General features: G+C 41.6%; 1 protein-coding gene across 1 annotated transcript in view; it reads right to left on the bottom strand.

Moving 5' to 3' along the window:
- Positions 1-19,371, bottom strand: part of myo3a (myosin IIIA) — a 180,296-nt gene that overhangs the window by 113,220 nt on the left and 47,705 nt on the right. The window contains exons 11-13 of the mRNA XM_060825714.1: positions 19,177-19,336; positions 9,252-9,405; positions 8,936-9,024 (exon numbers count right to left, since the gene is read on the bottom strand). Of these exons, the coding sequence (XP_060681697.1) occupies positions 8,936-9,024; positions 9,252-9,405; positions 19,177-19,336 (403 nt within the window). The remainder of the gene's footprint in view (positions 1-8,935; positions 9,025-9,251; positions 9,406-19,176; positions 19,337-19,371) is intronic.

Raw genomic sequence — 19,371 nt, 5'->3', positions numbered from 1 at the left:
TTGCACCTCTATCTCAAGTTCGTTGTTGGGAGGCCTGTAGTACAATCCCAATATTGTTACAGCATCCTTCCTATTTCTGAGCTCTGCCCATATTGCCTCACTGCTCGAGTCCTCCATAATGCCCTCCTTCAGCACCACTGTGATGTCTTCTTTCACCAGTAATGCAACTCCTCCACCCCTTTTACCTCTCTCTCTATCCTGCCTGAAGCATTGATATCCTGGGATATGTAATTGCCAATCATGCCTTTCCCTCAACCAAGTCTCAGTAATAACAAAACGTACTTCTTGGATTAAAACAAGTGCACCTCAGACCACCAGTCTCTTTGCATTCTGCATCTGCTCCCTGCCTCCTCTTCCCTTAGTCATGCTGACTTCATTATCTGGTTCCTAACAGGTTTTAGTTACTGATTCCTTCCTGTCCTCTAACCTCATTTGGTTCCCATCTCCCTGCCACATTAGTTTAAACCGTCCCCAACAGCATTAGCAAAACCACCCTCAAGGACTTTGGTTCCAGTCCCGCCCAGGTGGAGACTGTCCAATTTGTAATAGTCCCACCTCCTCCAGAAACGATCCCAATGTCCCAAAAATCTGAACCCCTCCCTCCCACATCACCTCTCAAGCTACGCATTCATTGTGCTTATTCTATCATTCCTACTCTGACTGGTGCATGGCACTGGTAGTAATCCTGAGATTACTACCTCTGAGGTCCTACTTTTTAACTTGGCTCCTAACTCCCTAATTTCTGTTTGTAGGACCTCATCCCATTTTTTATGTAAATCATTTGTGCCTATATGCATCATGACAACTGGCTGTTCACCCTCCCCCTTGAGTTCTCCTTCAGACTGGGATTGACAAGCCTATATATGAAATATGTCAAAGTCTTCTGTTGGTTTGTGTGGAAAGCAGCATAAGGGTTTGTGACTGTTTAACTAGTGTAAGGATTCCAGTGAACAAGTTCCTTCATAGTACTGGAGAATTTCCTGAGGTTCTGAAATCACTGCAGAGGCTGGGTCCTGTTACCAGTGCACAGTATACACCGGCCAAGTGACCAGCCAACTCGGAGTCAGTCCTCAACTGAGGAGATTCTAATCTCCTGGTTATATTGGTTAGCTAAGGCTTTGCTGATTGATCTAAGTTCACAACTCCAAACAAAAACCTCATAGTCAATGAGGTCCTCCTGATTCTAATCACTACAGGTTCCGCACTCAGAAATGAACATTTCAGGTCATAGAAGTTTGCAGCACAGGAGGCCAATCAACCCATTGTGACTATTCTGGCTCCTGAAAGAGCTACCCAGTAGTCTCATTCTCTAGCTCTATCTCTGTAGTCCTCAAAATGTATCACTTTCAAATAAATACCCAGCTCTCATTCGAAACCTCATATGGAATCTGCCTCCGCCTCTCTCCCAGGCAGCCTATTCCAAATCCTGACAACTGTCTGAGTAAAGAAGTTAAAGCTCATCTCAGTCCTAGCTCTCTTGCTGACAATCTTGAAATTGTGACTCCTTAGTCAGAGACAAACCCATGCACGGAAACAGAACAACCTTCTTTACCTGGTCAAAATTGTTCATATTGAATTCAACTGAACACCCTAATAAGGTGACCTACATCTGCTCTGTGTAGGACAAGACCATTGTCTCCAATCTCTCCTTGATTCTAAAATCCCTCAATCTTGGTATCATTCCAGTAGATCTCCATTGCATTCTCTTCAGGGCTCTAATGTCTTTTCTTAAATAAGGTACCAAAACTGAAGACTGAACTCTAACTGTGGTCTGACCAATGGTTTGTACATGTAGCATCATTTCCTTGCTTTTATGCCACTTTTGTAAACCCAAGGATCCTACTAGCCTCGTTAATAATTGTTTCAACTTGCCTGGCAACTTTCAGAGAATTATGCACATGAACTCCAAGATATCTCTCTCTCTCTCTCTCTCTCTCTCTCTCTCTCACACTTGTATTCCCCTCAAAGTTGTACTATTGCACCTGTATTGTTTCTCCATGTTTCTTCTATCAAAATACATTACTCATATTTCTTTGCAATGAAATTCATTTGCCAGGTGTCTGCCAATTTGGCTAATTTGTCAATTTAGGCCAAGAGTTGTTTTTTGATGTACTGTAAGAATGGACATTCTTCTATTCGTGACAACTAGCACCAAAAAAATCATGTGCCAATTGACACGTAACCTGGAATAATTTTGAGGATGTCATGGTACTTCATATCACTGAGTATTAATACCATAGTCTGGGCAGAGTTAGACAGTCTAGATCCTGATGAAGAACTTTTGCCTGAACCGCGATTTTGCTGCTCCTCAGATGCTGAATGACCTGCTGTGCTTTTCCAGCATCACTCTAATCTAAATTCTGGTTTCCAGCATCTGCAGTCCTCACTTTTGCCTAGTCTAGATCCTTGTAACAAACCAGACTTCGTTATGGACAAGAACACACGATGAAGATAGATTAATCCTGAACTAATGTAACAGTAAGTCAGAACATGGGATATCTAGGATTACCATGTATAACAGCCCTGAATAAATGGTGTTATTTTGAGATTGGAGCTTGAAGAGAATTTTTGACATATCCTTCTCCTCACCCAATCTGTAAAGAACCCAACCCACAGTGTGGCTTCAAGCCACGTGATGGAAGATGCTGGCAGCTCTGATCTACTAGGAAATGTTGCAGCAGTGAAGGTCAAAAAAAACAGCAGACATTGTTTAGAGAGTAGAATAATTTTTAAAAATGAAAAAGAATGAGTAAATGTTTAAGACCAGCTACAAGTCAGCAAAGCTCTGGAGCTGAACAGGAAGCTGAAAGGAAACATCTCTGAATAGACACTTCTCCAGATAACTACCAGAGTACTGTAAGTCTCAAAACTTTGACAGACAGTAATAGAAAAAACACACTTTTAAGAAAACAATAAGAGCTGTAATAGTTCATTAGCAGCTAAGAGGGAAAATTTGTATCAAGTATGCAAAAAAGGATCGATTACTGGATACAAAAAACAGATTCAATCTCATGATTGAAGGGACATATAAAAGGTCTTCATTACATCCAAAAAAACGGAGACAATGAATCACATGTAAGACTTCGAACAGTGAAATTAACAAATTTCAAACTCCTTAATGACAAATTTAACAAAAGCTAGTTAATTTAATTCTTCAGGTACAGACTCAAAGAAAATCAATCAGCAAAAGAAAAAAGGCAATTAAAATTATTATTTCTGCTCAAAGTATTAAAATCTTAACAGTGATTTTAGTGAAATATTTGTCAATTTGAAAGTTTGAACAACAAATTCAAAGTTATATTCAATAATTAGGCAGTTTTAGCAATTTTGTTTAATAGAGTCATAGAATCACAGAGCGTCAGTCCAACTCTTCCATGTCGACCAGACATACCAATACCAATCTGACCTAATCCTATTTGCCAGCATTTGGCCCATATCCCTCTAAACCATTCCTATTCATGTAACCATTCAGATGCCTTTTAAATGGTGTAATTGCACCCACCTCCACTACTTCCTCTGGCAGCTCGTTCCTTGCATGCATCACTCTCTGCATGAAAAAGTTATCCCTCAGATCCTTTTCAAATATTTCCCCTCTTACCTTAGATCTATGTCACCCTAGGAAATAGACCTTGGATATTCACCCTATCCAAGCCCCTCAAGATTTTATAAACCACTATAAGGTCACTCCTCAGCCTCTGATACACTAGGGGAAAAAGCTCCCAGCCTATCTGGCCTCTCCTTACAGCTCAAATGCTCCAGTCCTGACAACATCCTTGTCAATATTTTCTGCATCCATTCAAATTTAACAACTTCCTGACGACAGAAAAGCAACCAGAATAGTATGCAGTATTCCAAAAGTGGCTTCACCAATGTCCTGTACAGCTGCAACATGACATCCCCTCTTACTCAATGCTCTGACCAATGAAGGTCATTATGCAAAATGCCTTCTTCACCACCCTGTCTACCTGCGACTCCACTTTCAAGGAACTATGCAACTGCACTCCTAGGTCTCTTTCTTCGGCAACACTCCGCAGGACTCTACCATTAACCGTCAAAATCCTGTTCTGATTTGCCTTACCAAAATGCAAAACCTCACATTTATCTAAATTAAACTGCATTGACCACTCCTTGGCCCATTAGCCCATCCGATCAAGGTCTCATTATATTCTGAGATAATCTTCTTCACTGTCCACTACACCACCTATTTTGGTGTCATCTGCAAACTTAATAACCATACACCTTATGTTCACATCCAAGCCATTTACATAAATGACAAAAAGCAGTAGACCCAGCACTGATGCTTCTCACACATCACTGGTCAGAGGCCTCCAGTCTGAAAAGCAACCATTCACCACCACCCCATCACCTACCCTCAAGCCAATTTGTATTCGATTGGCTAGCTCCTCCTGGATCCTATGTGATCTAATCTTACTAACCAGTCTACCACACAGAATCTGATCAAACGTTTTGCTGAAGTCTAGGCAGACAACGTCTACCACTCTGCCTTTAATTTTTTTTAATCACATCTTCAAAAAACTCAGTCGTTAATGAGACATGATTTTCCATGCACAAAGCTATGCTGACTATCTCTAATCAGCCCTTGCCTTTCCAAATGCATGTAAATACTGTCCTTCAGAATCCCCTCCTACAACCTACCCACCACTTGACAAATGGCTTACCTTACACCTTATTAAAATGCGAAACATCAAATTTAAAAAAAAGCACAAATCTGAGCCTTTGTTGTTGAAATCAATGCTGAAAGTACCTTGGATTCAGAAAAAATATATCACCAATGATATCATGGCATGTATCTTCGATGCATTTAAAAATTGTTGAATCTTATTGAGGGAAGATATTTTCAGAAAATTTCTACCCACAAAACTTTGTAAATATTTCAGCCATTTTGGAAAATGAATATCTTTAATACATCGATATGCAAAGGAAAATGGAGCTTTACTTTGAAAACAGCAATTAAGAGAGCAGAAACTTCAACCGCTCTTGTTTTTTTATTGTTGCAATAATAAATCAACGGAGAAAATAACAACAACCCTGCTGTAAGAAGGATTTTGTAAAACTTGAAAGGGTTAAGAAAACGTTTACAAGGATGTAGCCAGGGTTGGAGGGTTTGAGCTATAGGGAGAGGCTGAGGAGATTGGGGCTTTATTCCCTGGAGTGTCGGAGACTGAGGAGTGACCTTATAGAGATTTATAAAATAATGAAGGGCATGGATAGGGCGAATAGCCAACATCTTTTCCCTGGGATGGGGAGTCCAAAATGAAAAGGCAAAGGCTTAAGGTGAGAAGGGAAAGATTTAAAAGAGACCTAAGGGGCAACTTTTTCAGACAGAGGATGGTGTGTGTATGGAATGAGCTGCCAGAGGAAATAATGGAGGCTGGTACAATTACAGCAGTTAAAAGGCATCTGAATGCGTTTATGAATAGGAAAGGTTTAGAGGGATATGGGCCAAATGCTGGCGAGAAGGACTAGATTAATTTAGGATATCTGGTCAGCATGGACAAGTTGGACAGTTTCCATGCTGTACATCTCTATGACTCTATAACAAAATGTCATACAAAGAGATTAAAACTTTAATATCACTGTGCACATCGAGAAGATAATCAACAATTGACATGCCTATCAATAATTGATGCAACAACATGTGCCTGAACCGATCTTCTCATCAGAAAAATCCAAGTTATTTGTTTCATTTGACTCATATCAGCAAATTGGTAGCTCTGGAAAGCACTGTTCCTAGGATTTTGAACACTATACACTAAATTTAGTGCAGAACAAGTTCGCACACTTCTCTATTACATGGAAAGTATATTAGGTCATGTGTTTCGCAGACAACAGATCAATGAGAAGAACATTATATTTGATATCCTCCTAATGGCCTTTGCTCAATATTTCACATCAAAGACCAATGAGACACTTGCAGGTTTATGCTTTAATAGCAGATATTGACTTCCAGGAGAATCTGTAGATAGATTAATTAACAACCTCGATATAATAACTGAACCATGCAGTTTTTCAAATGGGTAAAGGACCTAATTTGTGACAGAGTTATCATTGGTCACTTAGTTAAGTCAGTCACTGAACTTTCTCAATTAGAAAAGGATCTAACTCTCATGAGCATCTAATTAGTATTAAATACAAAGTTTGGAATACTGTTTAAGAAACATAATACAACAAAAGTTCCATTTAATATAGAACATTCTACAAAGACTGCTGACTATATAAAGCACAATTACCCATCTGACCAGAGGAAACAAGTATCTCACTTGAACAACAATACACTGTATGTGACAACATCAGCATGAAATTCTAAGTAATCCTATGCTACAATATCTTGTTCCAGGCTGCCGTTCCAAAACTCCATTTCAGTAAAGACAAAGCCATTTTAAATACCCTGGTTATAATCTAGCTGTAAACAAAATTCATTGCATCAAAAGAGGTAATTTCTTGATGATGTGCTGCAGTCTGAAGAACATATCATTCAGTAAATCAAACCATTCAAACAAGATTCACTTGCAGATCCACATTGTATGGATGGAATACTTCATTCCTTCCTAGGGCAACCAACAATTGTGTCCAATGTTACTAATAAAGTAGAAGAAAAATTTTGTAATTCTAATTTGCTCCTGCATTTACATCACTGCAAGCAAATTCAGCAAGATCGATTGAATCTCTGATCTAATGGCAGCCAGCAGAGAAAATGCAAGATCATCAACTTCATCTCAAATGTTTCTGTACCTTGTTAAAGGTTATTGGCAGAAATTAATCAAGTCAAAGACCTGGGGGTGGTAAGAAAGATAAGGAAAAATGTACAGTGAAGTTTGTAGAACAAAATAATTATAGTAACTCATTTGATGCATGAATAATTGATGCTTACGACAGGAATAAGGTTTGGGGACAGATAATTGGACCTGGAGCAAACACAGAGCTGCACATCACTGACTACAAATGCCAGAGTGTGGGCAGAATTAGAATTGTCTTGATCTCTGTGCCAGACCAGACTACTACATTAGGGGCAGGGACATACAAAGAAGAAGATTTGTCCTTCCTTAATCTATGATTACTATGTATAGCAGTATTTAATAATCATTGATAATAAATAGCCTTACTTTGAAGTCAAGGCCTCGAGGAAGTTCTCATTGATCAGTCTGTAGACAACTCAAACTTAACGTGTGGCATAAAACAACATGATAAAACGCCAATCGGGCTCCTATATAGTTAGAGGGAGAGCTTTTCAGTCACTCAGTTCTTGGGCCAGTAATGTTCTACTCAGTGATTCTGAGCAGCAGCATCAGAGGCCTCGGCAGCTGACAACATTCAAGGCCAGCAGCAACAGGAAGGTAAGTGACTTGGAAGAGATTGATTGAAGAGAATCATGGAGTAGGGCTTGTGGGGTGATGGTGGTCAAAATACTCAATAACAAGAGCAGGGTTGAGGATTTCAGGGGCCACAACCCTTTCCCTATTAGTGCCCCTGCTGATCTCCACATTGGGGATTATTTCCAGACCTGAAGATTTGGGAGTTAGATTGTTTGAACTTAATTGGTAGGTTAAATTAAAACAACAATACATTCTTCTCAAACAAATGGAAAAACCAGGCTCAATGTTATATTACATAGATAGTTAGAACATCTGTAACAATGAACTTTCTTCCTAAGGTCACTCGAGGTTTTTCCTCGTGTCTGCTGTCTTCCTCATCTACATTCTGCCACTAAGAGGTGTCACCCACCAAAAAGTGATCACCCTTTTCTCAAATATGTTATACAAACAAGAGGCCTAATGAGGAGCTGATGATGATTAGTTTGGCAACGAGCATGAGTTGCACATAAGAAAATTAGGTCTGGCTGCAGCTCAACAGTTAGCCCTTATTGTAATTGCCATCAAAGTGAGGTTTTGGAAAATACTTACTGAAATGTTAAGCTAATAACAGCTGGAGCGATCTTCTTCAAATACAAAGAACATAAGGACCCCTGACCTCCAATCTCTGATCATTCATGCCTTCTGATTGCCACTATTCACTGCTTATCCTCCCTCCACTAAATCCCCACCCACACTGCTTCCTCCATGCTAGTTGTTGCCTACCATCCCAGCTGTTCCCCCTTCACCATATCAATGAAAGACCGTAGTGCCATCATAGATAGCTGATCATCAATCCTGTTTCACAACGAAGCTACCAGCAATAATATCTAATTTACTGGCTCAGCAACAATGCGTTTGAGGTCCTGGAATGGTGAACCATGAGACTCACAATGTGGATGCTCATGCTATCGGCATACACAAATATCTAGGGCTGAGAGTCTGTGCCAGAAAGATTTGTATGGAAGAAAGAGCAGAAAACTATGGCAATCAGCAGGGAACAATCCTGAGGTGAGATGTTGTGATGTCTTTGGCTATCCATACAAAATACATTGTTCATCAACCTGTTTTAACATGGTACATCACATAGAATCCCTACAGTGTGGAAACAGACCATTCGGCCCATCAAGTTCCCACTGGCACTCCAAACAGCATTCGTCCCATAAGCAATCCGTGCATTTACTGTGACTAAATAGCCTTGGCAATTTAGCATGGCCAATCCACCTAACTTGCGCATCTTTGGACCATGGGAGGGAACCAGAGCACCCAGAGGAAACCCACATAGGGATAATCTGCAAACTCCACACAGTCAGCCAAGGAGCAGAATCGAACCCAGATCCCTGGAACTGTGAGGCAGCAGTGCTAACCATTAAGCCACCATGCCACCCACATCTCTGGAATAGATTGGATTTGAACCCCGATTGTCTGATTGAGAAGTAGGGATACTATCAGTGTTCTACAAAAACTCTCTTGACTAGTCATTCATGATGATCATTTGATTAATTGCAGCACTTATGTATGGAGCTGTAATCATTGAATATTTTTAATGTATGACTGCCACTCACCTTTCCTGCATAATGATTAATTCCAAAGCTTAAGTCAACCGTTTTTGGTCTCCAGAAATAATTTGACTTGAGATTGTCTTCGAACTTCCCTGTTGACAAAGTGCATTTCGTTAATGTAATTGCCTGATTGTTTGAAACTTAAGAACAAAAGTACATTTAGAATCTATGAGGCATGTCTGAGACACGGTGATAAAATGACCTCGAAACTTGCCAAAATGAGCACACCATCTTAATGATGTCTCCTGTAATAAAAAATAGCTGTGCTTCTTTTTTATTACCTACAAGTTGCAGAGTGTTCTACTTTATGAGAACTTGCCTACAAGTGTCTGGTCAGTGGCTTGAGGAAAGCGACTTTCTTCATCCAGCAGTGACAGAAGGCCCACAGGTTTCTGTAGAAACATGTCCAGCAATGGTCGATTGTCTTCATATTCAACTAGACGAGCATCTACATTTTCATTCAGGTATTCATTCTAGAATATCATTTCAGAAAAGAATACATGTCAATCTAATCTCATTCTTTTCCTCACTGCCAAGCATTCCAAATAAATGACTTATGAGAGATTTACAGAACAAGGTTTTAAGGGGCACAGGAGTTGATGAAAAAGTATTTGACAAGTTTTATTCTCTTGGTATGAAAGACAAGGGACCAGAGAAGTAATGATGTTGCTCTCTGCTTTGGTGAATTTACAAGGAGGAGGTGGAGATTTGTTGCTTCTGGAGTAGATGTTGCAAGGAATGGGTGTCCATCCATTGTGGCTTGGAGTGTCAGGAGGGGATGCTGACTGTGGAGGCCAGAGAAAGATCAGACATAGAGATGTGGGTTCAGTGACACAGGAAAGGTCAGTGGTTGGGCATTGTCGGTGTTTGTGGGGAAATATTAGAGGGCCTGAGTTTCAATTGAGAGGAGGGTCCAATGGCAAGGATTGTTTTCATGACGGAGAGGAATTTTGCTGCACTTAGCATGGAGGTGTTGCTGGACATACATGACTTCCACACTGTAGGGCCTGTCTCCTTTTAGGTATTGAATGTTCTGAGGTTCAGACACCCACCTGGGAAGTTTTAAAGCTGGAAGCAGGATAAAATCTGACACAAACTAAATACTTAAATGAACGACATACCTCTTGGGAGGTGATTGATTCCACTACCCCTTATCTGGCCTCTGTTAAAGTCAGATGTTTTTCAAGGCTAATTTGAGATTTTAAAGATTTTAACATTTTACAAATCCATACCAACCAGCTTTTGTGGTTAAAATTACCCCTAATGTTGTTACTTTGTCATGGTCACATCATTTGTAAATGTGATGGGAATGTCAACAAAGTGTGCATAGTTTCATTGTATATTTGTAAATATCTGAATGCAACCTTGCCAAAGATTTTTATGGTCCCTTTTAATGCATCGGCAATTTGTATCAAATGATTGATGCTGTAAAGATTTAAAGGAAAAATGGCCTTTCAAAATCCCACGGAAATCTTGACCTTGTAAAGCAGATAACTTCAATCAAATACATTAACATCACAAATAAAACTGGCCTTACTATCATCTGTATTCTGACTGCAATAAAAAGGGCATCAGAAACTACTTAATTAGGTCAGTCAATGTTTATAATCCTATCTATGCAGGTGTACATCAGATAGAGCAGAGTATTACTGATTAGATTAGACTTACAGTGTGGAAACAGGCCCTTCGGCCCAACAAGTCCACACCGACCCGCCGAAGCGCAACCCCACCCATACCCCTACATTTACCCCTTACCTAACACTACGGGCAATTTAGCTTGGCCAATTCACCTGACCCGCACATCTTTGTGACTGTGGGAGGAAACCGGAGCACCCGGAGGAAACCCACGCAGACACGGGGAGAACGTGCAAACTCCACACAGTCAGTCGCCTGAGTCGGGAATTGAACCCGGGTCTACAGGCGCTGTGAGGCAGCAGTGCTAACCACTGTGCCACCATGCCGCCCTGCTGCCCTACTGCTCCAGTTTTGCATTAACTATTATTTTCTCAACTGCTTCCACCACATTTGATATTTCTGCTGTCTTCAGGGAGATTCTGGATTGACAGCATGTATTAAGTCAGCTTTGCCTAGATCACAGTTAAAGATATTTCAAAGTGTCAGTTGTATATAACTTTTAAAAGTCTGCTTCATGAGCATCTTCAATCAGATGATAGTTTAAGATGATCTAGATTTACACGAGTGTAACAAACTAATACGAAAGCAAGATGTGGCCTCCTCTACACTGGTGAGAGCAAACACAAGTTGGTGTGTCTACTTTATGGAATATCTCCATTCAATCCGCAAACATGAGCCTGAGCTTTGTATCATTTGTCATTTTAAATCATCACTTTGCTCTCTCCCTGACTTCTCTATCACTGGCAAGTTACATTTTCCAATGAAGGTCAACACAAGTTGCTGTTGTCTTTTCTAGTTCCAAGGTCAATGCCAGGTGGTCAGTCTGGTTTCAATTCTTTTTTGTGACTTTCTAGCGATTGATACGACGGAGTGGCTTGCCAGGCCATTTCAGAGGGCATTGGGAATCAACCATATTGCTGTGTTTCTGGAGTCTCATGTAGGCCAGACCAGGTAAGGAGGAAGATTTCCTTCCCTAAAGAGCATTAGTGAACAGCATCTCTTGGCATTTGACAGCCTTCTGGACTCAGTGTTGCATTCAGTCAAAATAGAATAGAATATCCTTTATTGTCAATGTTAAGTCATGTTCATGCCCTATACATGCCACTCAATGACCATCTCCAACAAGAGAGTATCCAACCATGTCTCATGATGTTTGATGGCATTTTCATCATTGAATTGGTCAGCATCCTGAGGATTCACTGTTAACCAAGAACTAAACAAGAACAGGTCAGAGGCTGGGAATTCTGTTGTAAGTATCTCACCTCCTGACTCCTCAATGGCATTGCCAGGGGATAAGTCAGCAGTCCGATTGAATACTTTCGGCTCACCTGAATGAGTACAGCTCTAGTAACACACAAGAAACTTGACACCATCCAGGAGAAAGCAGCTCACGTGATTGGATCCCCATCCAATACCTTCAATATTCATTCCCTCTACCATCATTGCACAACAGAGGGGAGGCGATGGCCTAGTGGTACTCTCACTCGACTATTAATCCAGAAACCCAGAATAATGTACTGGGGAACTGGGTTCTAATCCTGCCATGGTAGATGGTGGGATTTGAATTCAATAAAGAAAATCTAGAATTAAGCGTTGACTGATGACCATAAAGCCATTTCCAATTGTTGGAAAAACTCATCTGGTTCACGAATGTACTTTAGAGAAGGAAATCTGCCATCCTTTCCTGGTCTGGCCTACATGTGACTCCAGAGAAACAGCAATATGGTTGACTCCCAATGCCCTCTGAAATGGCCTGGCAAGCCACTCCGTTGTATCAATCGCCAGAAAGTCACAACAAAGAAATGAAACCAAACTGACTACTTGGCATCGACCTTGAAACTGGAAAAGACAATGGCAAAAACACAAACAGCCTAGTCGACCATGTAAAGTCCTCCTTACCAACATCTGGGGGCTTGTGCTGGAATTGGGAGAGTTGACTCATAGACTAGTCAAGCAACAGCCTGACATAGTCCTTTTTACGAAATCATACCTTACAGATAATGCCCCAGACACCACCATTACCATCCCTGGATATGTCCTGTCCCAGCAACAGGACAGATCCAGCAGAGGTAGCAGCACAATGGTATAGGAGGGAGTTGCCCTGAGAGTCCTTGACATCGACTCTGGACCCCATGAAGTCTCATGGCTTCAGATTAAACATGGACAAGGAAATCTCTTACTGGTTACCACGTACCATCCTCCTTCGGCTAATAAATCAGTACTCCTCCATGTTGAGCAACACTTGCAGGAAGCACTGAGGGTGGTAAGGGCACAAAATGTACTCTGGGTGAGGGATTTCAATGTCCACCATCAAGAGTGACTCGGCAGCAGCATTACAGATCGAGCTGGTCGGGTCCTAAAGGATATAACTGCTAGACTGGGTCTGCGGCAGCTGGTGAAGGAAACAACAAGAAGAAAAAACATACTTGACCTCATACTTACTAATCTGCTGGCTGCAAAAGCATCAGTCCATGACAGTATCAGTTAAAAGTGACCACCGCACTGTCCTTGTGGAGACAAAGTCCTGCCTCCACATTGAGAATAACCTCCATCGTGGTGTGTGGCACTATCTCCGTGCTAAATGGCACAGACTTTGAATAGATCTAGCAGCTCAAGACTTGGCATCCATGAGGGATTGTGGGCTGTCAACAGCAGCAGAACTGCACTCCAGCACAACCTGCAACATTATGGCCTGGCATACCCCTCACTCAACCATTACTATCCACCCAGGGGATCAACCCTGGTTCAATGGAGAGTGCAGGAGGGCATGTCAGGAGCAGCACCAGGCATACCTAAAAATGAGGTGCCAATCTGCTGAAGCTACCAAACAGGACAAATGACAAAAACAGCAAGTGACAGACAGAACTAAGTGATCCCACACCAACAGATCAGATCTAAGTTCTGCAGTCCTTCCACATCTAGTCATGAATGGTGGTGGACAATTAAACAACTCACTTGAGGAGGAGGCTCCACAAATATCCCATCCTCAACGATGGAGGAGCCCAGCATATCAGTGCAATAGATAAGCTGATGCATTCGCAACAATCTTCAGTCAAAAGTGCCAACTGGATGATCCATCTCAGGCTCCTCCATTGGTCCCCAGCATCACATACCAGTCTCCAACCAATTTGATTCACTCCAGTTGATATCAAGAAATGGCTGGAGGCACTGGATTCTGCAAAAGCAATGGGCCCTGATAACATTCCAGCAATAGTACTGAAGCCGTGTCTCCAGAATTTGCCACTCCCCTAGCGAAGCTCTTCCAGTACAGTTACAACATTACCATCTACTCGACAATGTGGAAAATTGCCCAGGTATGTCCTATTCACAAAAGCCAGGATAAATCCAACCTGGCCAATTACTGCCCAATCAGTCGACTCTCCATCAGCAGTAAAGTGATGGAAAGTGTAATCAGCAATGCTATCAAACAGCACCTGCTCAGCAACAACCTGCTTAGTGATGCTCAGTTTGGGTTTCGCCAGGGTCACTCAGCTCCTGATCTCATTCCAACATTGGTTCAAACATGGACAAAAGAACTCAATTCCAAGGTGAAGTGAGAGTGACAGCTATTGACATCAGGCATTTGACCGAGTATGGCATCAAGGAGTCCTTGCAAAACTGGAACTATGGGTATCAGGGGTCAAACACTCCACTGTCATACCTGGCAGAAAGGAAGATGGTTGTGGTTATGGAGGGTCAGTCATCTCAGCTCCAGGACATCTCCGCAGGAGTCCCTCGGGGTAATGTCCTAGGCACAACAATCGGGGTAATGTCCTAGGCACAACAATCTTCAGCTGCTTCATCAATGACCTTTCCTCTGACATAAGGTCAGAAATGGGGATGTTCACTGATGATTGCACAGTGTTCAGTACCATTCCTTACTCCTCAGATACTGAAGCAGTCCATGCTCAAATGCAACAAGATTGGGACAATATTCAGACTTGGGTCGACAGGTGGCAAGTACATTTGTGCCACACAAATGCCATCAATGGCCATCACCAATAAGAAACACTCCAACTACCACTCCTTGACATTCAACGGTATTACTATCACTGAATCCCCTACTGTCAACATCCTTGGTGTTACTATTGACCAGAAACTCAACTGGATTCACAACATAAACACAGTGGCTAGAAGAGCAGGTCAGAGACTAGGGATACTGCGGCGAGTGACTCACCTCCTGACACCCCAAAGTTTATCCACCTTATACAAGTTAGCAGAGTGATGGAGCATCCCCCCACCTGCCTGGATGGGTGTAGCTCCAACAACACTCAAGAAGCTTGACACCGTCCAGGACAAAGTAACCCACTTGATTGGCACCACACATACAAACATTCAATCCTTCCACTACCAGCGCTCAGTGGCATCAGTGAGTGCTATCTTCAAAATGCTCTGTAGCAATTCACCAAAGATCCTTATTCAGCACCTTCCAAACCCATGACCACTTCCATCTAGAAGGACAAGGACAGCAGGTACTTAGGAACACCACCACCTGCAAGTTTCCCCTCTAAGCCACTCACCAACCTGATTTGGAAATATAATGCTGTTCCTTCAGTTTTTGGGTCAAAATCCTGGAATTCCCTTCCTACCGACATTGCGTGTCAACCTACTGCAAATGGACTGCAGTGATTCAAGAAGGCAGCTTACCATCACCTTCTCAAGGGCAAATAGGGATGGGCAATAAATGCTGGCCAGCCAGCGATGCCCAAGTCTGACAAATGAATATTTTAAGAAGTACCAGTGTGTCCCATTTATAAGAGATACTGCAGCAATTCATTAAAGTTCATTCAACAGCACCTTCCAAACAACCACTTTCCTACCTGGTCAAGCAGCAGATGGATGGGAACATCACCACCACCTTCAAGTTCCCATTTAACCACCATACATCCTAATTTGGAACTAAATCACTGTCCCTTCACTGTCGTGGGGAAAAAAATCCAGAATTTCCTAACAGCAATATGGATGTCCTGCACCACATGGACTGCAGCTATCCTGTCACCATCACCTTCTTCAGACCCATTAGGGGTGGGCAATATATGCTGGCCTTGATAATAATAATATAAACAAATAAGAAAAATATCACAGAAGCACTTCCCGCCAGTTTAGGTCAGGTTAAAAGATACAGGAACACAATTAGGTCATTTGACCCATCAAGTCTGCTCCATCATTCAATCACAGCTGATATGTTTCTCAATCTCGTTCTCCTGCCTTCTCCAAATGACCTTTGATCCCCTTACAAATCAATAATCTATCTAGTTCTGTCTTGAAAACATTCAATGACATGGCTCCCACAGTGCTCTGAGGCAATGAGTTCCACAAATTCACCACGTACTGGCTGAAATGTTTCCCAAAGGGTCATCCCTTCACTCTGAGGCTCTTCCACCCAGTTCATATTCTTTCCTATTAGTGGAAATATCTTTTCCACGTCCACTCAATCCAGGCCTCTCAGTATTCTGTGAGTTTCAACCAGATCACTCCTTATCTTTCCAAACTCCACTGAGTACAGAGCAGAGTCCTCAATAATTTCTCATCCCTGAGATCATCCTTGTAAACCTCCTTTGGACCTCCTCCAATGCCAGCACATCTTTCATTAAATATGGGGCTCAAAATCAGTTACAATATTCTAATTGCAGTCTGACCAGAGCCTTGTACAGCCTCAGCAGTACGTCCCTGCTCTTGTATTCTAGCCCCGTTGAAAAGAATGCTAACATTGCATTTTTCTTCTTAGCTGCCAGCTGAACCTACACTTCAACCTTAAGAAAAGTCTGAACTAAAGACTGCCTTTGTGCCTCTAATTTCTGAAGCCTTTCACCATTTAGAAAATAGTCTATGCCTCTATTCGTCCTACCAATGTGTATAACCTCACACTTTCCCCAATGTATTCCACTTCTTTGTCCACTTGCCTAGCATGTGTAAGATTTGCTGCAGCCTCCCTGCCTCCTCAATGCTACCTATTGCTCCATTTATCTTTGTGTCATCTACAACTGTAGCAACAGTGCCCTCAGTTCATTCATCCAGATTATTAATGTATAAAGTGACTAACTGTGGTCCTAACACTGACTCCTGCAGAACTCCACTAGTCAGCGGCTGCAATCTTGAAAAAGACCCCTTTCTCCACATTCTCAGCCTTCTACCAGTCACCTTGCCACTAACACCATGGGCTCTTCTCTGATTTAGCAGCCTCTTGTTCAGTACCTTGTCAAATGTTGCTTTTCCATTTGGATGACATCCATTGGCTCTCCTTTGTCTAACTTCTCAAAGAATTCTAACAGATTTGTTAGACATGGCATCCTTTGATGAAGCCATGCTGGCTCAGCCCTATTTTACCTTGCACATCAAAGTACTCTGCAATGTCCTCCTTAATAATTGATTCTGAAATCTTATCAATGTTTGAGGTCAGGATAACCAGCCTATAGCTTCCCATCTTCTGCTTCCCTCCATTCTTAAATAGTGGCACTATATTAGCTATTTTCTAGCCTTCTGGGATCTTCACTAATTTCTGAAAGATCACTCTCAACGCCTCCCCAATCGCCTCAGCTATCTCCTTCAGAATGCTGGGGTGTAGTCCATCAAGTCTAGGTGATTTGTCCACCTTCAAACCTTCCAGCTTCTCTTCCTTCAGGACAGCCACTGCACTCACTTCCGCTCCATAACACTTTTGAAGTTCTGTATGCTATTGGTGACTTCCACTGTGAAGACTGATACAAAGTATCTATCCCTAATATTACATCTCTAACCTCATTTTCCAGCAGTCCAATGTTCACTCTTGTCTTTTATATATATCTGAAAAGAATTCTTGCAATCTTCTTTCATATTTAAAAATCACACAACACCAGGTGGTCAACTACCTGATGAAGGAGCGTTGCTCCGAAAACTAGTGCTTTCAATTAAACCTGTTGGACTATAACCTGGTGTTGTGTGATTTTTAACATTGTACACCCCAGTCCAACACCGGCATCTCCAAATCATTCTTTCATCTTAGTAGCTAGCTTACCCTAATATTTCATCTTCTCCCTTCTTGTTGCTCCACTGATTTCCCTGCTGGGCTCCCCTTCTAACCAACCTTGTCCAGCTCCTTCCTTAAGCCTTTGTAGCTATCTTTACTCAGTTGTAAAATTGTTACATCTAAATCGAACTTCTCGCCGCCTAACTGCATGGTGAATTCTGTCGTATTCTGGTCACTGCCCCCTAGCTTAAGCTTCCTAATTAATTCAGCCTACTTACACATCACTAAATCCAGAACCGCCAGTTCCTCAGTTAGCTCTAAAACAAGCTGCTCCAAAAAACCTCATAGAGTTCTCAAAACTTGCTAAAACTCATAGACATTTTGCAAGTTCCTTCTCTAGAAATCCACTACTAACTTAATTTTCCCAGTCCGTCTGCATACTGAAGTCTCCTATGACTTTTGTAATGATGCTTTTCTTAAGTGCCTTTCTGTCTCCTGATTTACTTTCTCCCTACATTCTGACTACACTTTGAGGTCTCTACACAAATCCCATCAGGGTCTTTTTACCTTGGGGTTCTTCAACTCTGCCCACACAGATTCTACACCTATATGACCTCTTCTACCAATTTAATTTCATTTTTTATAAACAAAGCAAGCCAGCCCACTCTGCCCATTTGCCTGTGCTTTCAATATGATGTGGATCATTGGATATTTAGTTCCCAGCCCTGATTCCCTTATAGCCACATCTCTGTGATACCCACAATATCGTACCTGTCAATTTCAATCTGCGCTACCAGCTCATTTTCCTTCTATCATACACAAAGTGCATTTAGGTACAACATCCTCGGTCTTGCATTTCTCAGGTCTACCATGGAATTTACTGCCAACATATTTCCTGGTGGTTCCTGTGGTTACCCAGAAGCAAATAAATACCTAGATTCCTAGATTGATCTCCCTGATGTAACATAGATACAACTAAAGCATGGGCAGTGAAAGGTGTCCTTGTTGGTTTCTTTGTGAGGAACAAATCAATTTTATGGAATACTCTCGAATTGCCTGGATGGGTGCAGCACCAACAACACTCAACTATCCTGGACAAAGCATCAGGATTTATTGGCACATGATCCACTCCCTCCACCCCCAATGTACACTGGCTACAATGTGCATCACTACAATGTTGATACACTGCAGATATTTACCAAAGGTCCTTAAACAGCATTTTCCAAACACATGACCCTACCATCTAGAAAGGAAAAGACAGCAGATACATGGTAAAAAAACACCTGAAAGTTCTCTTCCAATCCACCCACCATCCTGACTTGGAAATATATCACCATTCTTTCAGCATTGCTGGGTTAAAATCCCTTGATTATAGCATTGTGAGTATCCCTACAATACCACCCTACACTACAAGGAGTGCTGCTGTTGAATAAGACAGCTCACCATTACCTTCCTAAGGATGTCCCAAGGGTGAAAGCCACAACATAAACATGAATGCTTCTTCTTTTCTTAAATGTTTCCTTCAATTAAAGTCTTCTCATAAATGAAACACTGACACAGTGTTTTTAATGTAAGATCTAAATTCAATTATGGCATCTTTAAAAATAAACCCTTGCCTTCAAAGCAGCTTTACAGGTCATTTGAGCAAATGCATTGACTGTACCTGCTCCCATGCAAAGATGTGTTGATTGAAGTAGAACTGAATCTGTTCATTGGCAATGTTAATGCATAACTGTTCAAAGGAATTTCTCTTAAAGTTCTCAAAGCCAAAAATATCAAGAATTCCAATGTTGGCTCCTTTGTCTGTACTATCAGCATCATCACTAGAAGGCAACATCAAACAAATTAGGTTTTAATT

Source organism: Hemiscyllium ocellatum, chromosome 5 (assembly GCF_020745735.1).
Source record: "Hemiscyllium ocellatum isolate sHemOce1 chromosome 5, sHemOce1.pat.X.cur, whole genome shotgun sequence".
NCBI lineage: Eukaryota > Metazoa > Chordata > Chondrichthyes > Orectolobiformes > Hemiscylliidae > Hemiscyllium > Hemiscyllium ocellatum.
Note: the sequence above shows the minus strand (reverse complement) of the source record. Positions and strands in the feature narration are given on the sequence as shown.